The 6,249-nt window shown below is 60.8% G+C and overlaps 3 protein-coding genes across 3 annotated transcripts; all 3 read right to left on the bottom strand.

Moving 5' to 3' along the window:
- Positions 1–474: 474 nt before the first annotated feature.
- On the bottom strand, positions 475–1,791 carry VDBG_01426 (anthranilate phosphoribosyltransferase; the record flags this gene model as incomplete). The annotated part of the gene is made up of 1 exon (XM_003009697.1): positions 475–1,791. One exon carries the CDS (start codon positions 1,789–1,791, stop codon positions 475–477), a length of 1,317 nt encoding a protein of 438 aa, XP_003009743.1.
- Positions 1,792–2,295: 504 nt separating this feature from the next.
- On the bottom strand, positions 2,296–4,173 carry VDBG_01425 (sphingoid long chain base kinase; the record flags this gene model as incomplete). The annotated part of the gene is made up of 4 exons (XM_003009696.1): positions 2,296–2,385; positions 2,505–2,813; positions 2,868–3,838; positions 3,948–4,173. The coding sequence occupies 4 exons, from the start codon at positions 4,171–4,173 to the stop codon at positions 2,296–2,298; spliced, it is 1,596 nt and encodes a 531-aa protein (XP_003009742.1).
- A 754-nt stretch (positions 4,174–4,927) lies between these two features.
- On the bottom strand, positions 4,928–5,790 carry VDBG_01424 (rRNA processing protein RRP1; the record flags this gene model as incomplete). Its single annotated transcript, XM_003009695.1, has 2 exons — positions 4,928–5,685; positions 5,739–5,790. 2 exons carry the CDS (start codon positions 5,788–5,790, stop codon positions 4,928–4,930), a joined length of 810 nt encoding a protein of 269 aa, XP_003009741.1.
- Between the last annotated feature and the right edge of the window lie 459 nt (positions 5,791–6,249).

Here is a 6,249-nt window from a genome sequence, read left to right as displayed (position 1 = left end):
AAACCCCTTCCCCCTGCTGCCCTCCTTCCCCTATCAGGACCCCCCGCCCCGGGCTTGTCCTTTTCCCCTTGTCCAGAAGGCCCCCCCCCCTCCTTCTTTTATCTCCAAGGCGGGGGGGGGGGGGGGGGCCGGCTGCTGGCGTGCTGCTCACGACGCGGTGCGGCAGGACGACCGGCTTCGGGGGAAAAACGTGCGAAACGTATTCATGATGGCATCTCCCGCGCGCGGGCTGCGTGCTCGGCTGCGTAAGCAGCCACAGCGAGTGTGACGGACCAGAAGAAGAGGGGGGGGGGGTTATCCTGGGATGGACTGGACAAGGAGGAAAAGAAAAGCGAGGTGACGGTCTAGAGGGTGCTTTAGATGGTACATAGATCAAGGGCACTCGTTCAATTTCATTTGTTTTGCTCATTCGCCTCGATCTGATTTGTCGCTATCTTCTCGGATTTGTTTTCCCTTTGCTCAATTTGTCGAGCATCACCGTAGCTTCTGCTCAGCTTTTGCCGTCACCTTCCGCACTTCCGCAGCAACCCCCCCTCGCAGCCGGGCATCACGCAAACCGTTGGTACGTCCACAAAAGCCGACCACTGCTTCCAGGCGAGCGCCGCTCTTGACGGCCCAGGGCGCGCGCCGGACGCCTCCTTCCAGCGCTCGCCGCCGGGCCCCGCTCCGTGATGACGTTTCCGTCGTCGCCGGGCCCCATGCTGCTCGTGTCGGCCTCGCAGATGCCCGAGACGACAAAGAGGGCGGCCGTGTTGAGGAGGACAAACTCCATAATGGGGTCGTCGTCGGCGACCTCGCCGCTGAGGATGCGGCGCAGGATCTCGGCGTTTTCCCGCCGGCTCCTTGCCGGGTGACACCTCGTCGAGCTGGTGCGTCGGCAGACCAAAGTCGGCGGGCTCGACGGTGAAGTGGTCGGTCCTGACGACGCCGTCGGGCCCCTTCGCGCAGGCGCCAGATGAGGGTGGGGCCGGCGCACGAGACCTCGTCGAGCTCCTCGTCACCACAGATGATCATGGCCTTGCGGGAGCCGGCGATGGTGAGGGCCTCGGCAAAGACAGGGCCGAGCTCCTTGCGGGCGACGCCGATGACGCGGGCCTCAAGGGCGTCCTCGACCGGGTTGGCGAGGGGCCCGAGGAGGTTGAAGATGGTGCGCCAGGGGAGCTCCTTGCGGATGGGCGCGACGAAGCGCATGCCCGGGTGAAAGACGGGCGCGAAGAGGAAGGCGTAGTTGGTGGCGGCATAGACCTTCTCGAGCGTCGCCGGGCTGACGTTTGTGATGACGGGGGCGCGAGGCTGCATGTGGGCGACGAGGTCAGCCGAGCCCGACTTGGACGTCGACGCCTTGTTGCCGTGCTTGCTGACGGCGAGGAGGGCGCTCGCGAGGATGCTCGCCGTCGTCGAAATGTTGAATGTGTTGTAGGCGTCGCCACCGGTGCCGACAATGTCGCAGAGACCGCCGCCGTAGCCACCCTCGGCGAGCCCCTTGGCCTTGACGACGCGGTCGAGTGACGGCAGGTCGACGGCGGCGGCGGCCTGACGCATGACGTAGGCCGACTTGGCCATGACATCGGCGCGACGGTCGAGGTTCGTAAAGTGCAGCGAGATAAGCAGCGACGCAGCCTGGGCCTGGGACACGCGGGCCGTGAAGAAGTGGGAGATGGCCTCGGCGATCTCGTCGGCCGTCACCTGAGGGCCATTCAGAGGCACAGGCCAGAGCCTCTTGAGCAACGGCTTGATGTCGATGGGCGGGAGAGCCGCCGGGGGGTGGTCCCCGGATTTCGGCAGAGACATGGTCTTTGGTCGGGTGAGGCAATTGGGGATCGTTTGGCGTCACGAGGCAATTGACCTTGATGGACCTTGATGGATCTAGGATCACGAGTCAATCTGAGGGTTCGAGCTGTGAAACAAAGAGCTGGCTCGCCTGGGCTCCGAGACGCGAGACGGTCAACAATGAATTGATGAGTGAGTCAACCTCTGCGGTCGACCAAGCTCGAGCGATCTGCCGACTGCCGTGTCATAGTCGTGGACAGGGCCCAATTTGGCAACCGTGACCCTCATTGTGGCCCAAAAGAGCGACGGAGCGGCCCCGTGTCGGCTGTGGCGGAGCACTGAGCCACAGCTGCAGCCTCGGCCTTCGAAACCGCAGCCTCATGGGCCCAGAATTACAATGTAGCCTTCGAAGCTGCAGCTTGCAGTTTACAGTTTTCATCCATCTTGTTTTAAGTTGGGTAGCTGTAACTTACATGTGCATACATGAAGCGGTGGGCCTCGCCGTGGCCTCTGGTTGTCATGTCGCTAGCCTTGCCTCACTAGCGAAAATATAATTTGGCCTTGCTGGTGGTACCTGCTGCGAACATACATGGCGCACCTTGCATGATTCAACGTCTGCCGTACGAATTCGCTGGATTAAAATTACAGAAAGAAATTGAAGAGGCACTGCTCTCTCTGGGTATCATTCCACACGTCGTCTTCGCTCCACCCCCTACACCCCAATCGCCTCGTACCGCCCCGTCTTTGAATACGTCTTGCCGAGCCCCGGATGGATCTCGCCTGGAAAGGGGCAACGGAAACTTCTCGCCGTCAATGCTGATGTAGCCGTCTTCTGGTCGCGCGGCGTGAACCGGTACGCCGTCACCTTGCGGTAGCTGACGTCGGCATTGGCGAAAAAAGAAAGTGCTGTCGTCGCCCACGGCCGTCAATATGCCAATCTGCTTCAGGATGGATATGTCGCTGTCAATCGTGACAAGGTCGAGCAGTCCGTCGTTGGGCAGCGACGCTGGGAAAAAGTTGGACTCGGGCGCCACGAGGGGCATCTGTGACTGTTAGCCTTGACACACAGCCCACCGGCGGCGAGCAGGGACACGTACGTTGCCGGCATAAAAGTTGCCCATGTTGTCGTACTTGACCGACACCCAGCCGTCCTCAGGCAGCGCGTCGTTGATCGTGCCGTACTTGAGCGGAGGCAGGCCGGCGCCGTCTGCCTTGGTCATCGTCACCGGCGCGGCATTGAGCTTCTCTCGGTAATGCGCTCGAATGGTCTCCTTGTCGTCCAGCTCGATCTTGACGGCAACATCACAGGGATACGCCTTTTTCTTGAAGATCCTCTGCGCCACGCCGACCGTGAATCGGTGGTTGCCCATCCATCGCATGTGCTCCGTGCCGAGGTCGGCCTCGGCGATGATGCCCACCACCTGGCTGAGGAAGCTGAGCTTGCGCTCCTCGCCCGTCGTGATGCTCGTCAAGTCTATGACCGTATCTACGCCCTTGATGAGGGCCAGGGCAGCCTCACCAGCTTGGTACGTCCCAAACGTGCTGCACGACAGGGCGTTGCCCGAGCCGCAGGGGATCTGGCACACGGCAATTTTCTCGAGCGCGTGACGCGAGTCGGCGCGGGCACCGAGCCCGTTGATGATCTCGTGGGGGAGCCCATCCCCAGAACACGCAACAATGGTGTCGAACTGGGCAATGTCGAGGTCGCGAGCAATCGCAATGGCCTCGCCGGACCGCACAGTCTTTTGCATGTCAATCGTCATGCGGGCCGCCTTGAACAGAGGCTCGACATCGTGGTGCCACTTGTGGACGGCGCCTCCGGGGCCTGCGTGGGGGTTGACAAGCACCTTGGCCCTCTTCTGGCGCTTGGCCCGGCCGTAGGCTCTGGAGAGCAGTGCCTCGACCAGCTGATCGACAGCTTCGGCGCTGTTGGCCGAGATGTCCACCGTGGCCGTCACAGGGCGGAACTTGTGTTTGGACGTCGGCTGGGCATGGGTGATGTGGAGGTTGGTGCCATCGCGCTCGGCCCAGAGAACATTGTAGAGAGCGATCGTGGTATCGGGTGAGCCTGCGAAAGCTCGAGGTCAGCAGCTGCAAAAGGACGAGACCCAGCGCCGGCACCAGAGGGTGACGACGAAGACGACGACGACGATTGTAGTAATGACGACGGTACGTACCAGCGGTCCCGAGCGAAAGGCCGCAGATGCCACTACCTTCTTCGTATGCCTCCTGAGCTGTGTGCTCCAGGACGACGTGTTTCTGTTGCAGGGTCAAGACGTGGTTGCCGTTGATCGTGATTGTCTTTTCGCCGTCTCCATTGGCGTGTCCGTTGATGCCGTTCGTGTCTGCCGAGCCAGCACTCGACACTGGCTTCGGGGCGGCCGCGTGTCCGGGGGCTGCCATGGTGTTGATAGCAAATGTGGGATAACGAGAGTGATAGCGAGTGACGGGGGTATAATCGAGGTTGCAAGCAAAAAAAGGGGGACTCAGACGCCGGCAAGGTCGATGCTGTACATGCCCATCAATCCAACAATCAGAAGCAAGAAGAGGGGAAGGAGAAATCCAGCAGACATTCGACACAGTCAGACTGGAAGTTTCCCAAAATGGCGGGCGCGGTCGTTCTGGCCGCGCGTGTCACATTCTGGACGACTGCAGGGCGGTAGGGCGGTAGCAATGCGATGGGTCCGCGGCCTGTGCGGATTCCCGCGGCGCGCCGTTGCTGCTGTTGGGGGGGGGGGGGCTATACGGCTCCGCCGGAGATGAGCATGCGGTGCAGTTAAGGGGGACTTTGTCAGCGCCTGTTGGGGGCGTGCTCAGCGAGGGTATCTCTCACCACCGAGTATGCAGCCACAAGCCCCAGGATCACAGTCATGTCGACACCTGCGGCGAGCTTCGCCAAGGACAGAGCTGAATCCCATCAGCTTATGCATCCTTTGGCTTTGCATGTTCAAGTTGATCGAGAACGAGAGAGAGAGAGAGAGAAAAAAACCCCGCTGCTCAAGGGCCAACAGTCATTGGAGCGGTCAGCTAGGGAGCAGCCAGCCAGGAGCAGCCCAGTCAGGCCCTCGAAATGTGATATCCCAGGTCTACCAAACGCCTCGACGCCGATAATGCAGATACTCTTGCGGACAGAAGTCGCAAAAGACGGTCAGCCCCTCTAATCCCTGAAACCGTCCCACTCATCGTCATCGTCGTCGCCGCCCTCCTTGCCCACAGCCTCGGCACCGTCGGCATCCTCGTCCATCTTGCCCTGGTTCCACGGCAGCCTCTCATCTTCGAGCTCTGCCCGCGCGCTCGTCCGCACAGACTTGATGGGACAGCTCGTCAGCGGCTCGACGAGCTCTGCCCGCAGCCTGTGCGCAAACGCCAGCTTGGCCTCAGCCTCCTCGCCCTCGCCCTCGAAGAGCCCGACCCTCTCCATCTCGTCGACCCAGATGTCGAGCGCGTGCAGCCGCAGACCGGGCGGCACGCGGCCGACGTCGCCCTCGCTCTCAAAGTGCCACTGCTTCAGCAGCGCGATCGTCTTGTCCTGCCTCTCCGTGGCCCACTGCTTGTCGCCCACCCAGCGCAGCTGTGCCGCGAACATGCGGCGCACGAGCCGCAGGAACTTCTCCATGCGCAGCACGTCAATCTCTGTCCACTGCGGCGCCAGCACCTCGTACGCGGCCGTGAACCAGATGGTAACATTGTCGTTGCTGTCGGGCTTGCTGGCGTCCATCGGTTTCGCGCCCGGCAGCGATGCGTAGAGGTCGGCCATGTCGTTGGCGAGGTTCTGCTGCGGCACCGGCTTGTCGCACATCCACATGGCGAAGAAGAGACCCTTCCATAGCTTGAGCGCCGTCAGGTGGTCGAGCTTTCGTTGCGCCGTGAGGTAGGTCTGGAGGGAGGCCAGGGCTTTCGTGCGGATGCGGCGATCTGGGGGCCTCGAGTTAGCTCTGGATATACTTCGAGAGACATTGGCTGCTTACCGCTTGACGCCAGGTTCCTTATAAAGGGCATGTCCTGTTCTGAAGTCGCCATCTTGAAGGGCCTGTATGTTGACTTGGTCCCCTCGAAACTTTTTGGTCGGGAGCCGGAGAGAGGAAAGTTTTGGCTGGCTGCAATTGGCATTGGCTTCAAAGTGGGATGGCTGCCGACAGAAAAAAAAGTGGTTCACCGATGGTTCTGCCCCGCAAGACTCGGTGTGTTCGGTGAGTGCTGCCCCACCTTCTGCCCCCTGCTCAATATTGTGGTACTAATGCACTAAGAGACCCGAATCACCAGTATGTAGCCTCTGGCACGTTGTATGACTGATGCATTGTATACGGGTTGAGTGTATGTAAGGAGCTCCTTCAACCGTTACAATATATGCTGCGGCATCTTAATGCATGCTGCCTCGCCGTTATATGTAATCCCCGAGAACAAGTGACGTTCTTTGGCAGCGTGAGAAGAAGAGCCAGCAGAGCGACAAGGCCAACTGCCACGATCCAGCACTTTATC

This window comes from Verticillium alfalfae, genomic scaffold (genome assembly GCF_000150825.1).
Source record: "Verticillium alfalfae VaMs.102 supercont1.1 genomic scaffold, whole genome shotgun sequence".
Lineage (NCBI taxonomy): Eukaryota > Fungi > Ascomycota > Sordariomycetes > Glomerellales > Plectosphaerellaceae > Verticillium > Verticillium alfalfae.
The sequence above is the reverse complement of the archived record's forward strand: the minus strand, read 5'-3'. Positions and strand labels throughout refer to the sequence as shown.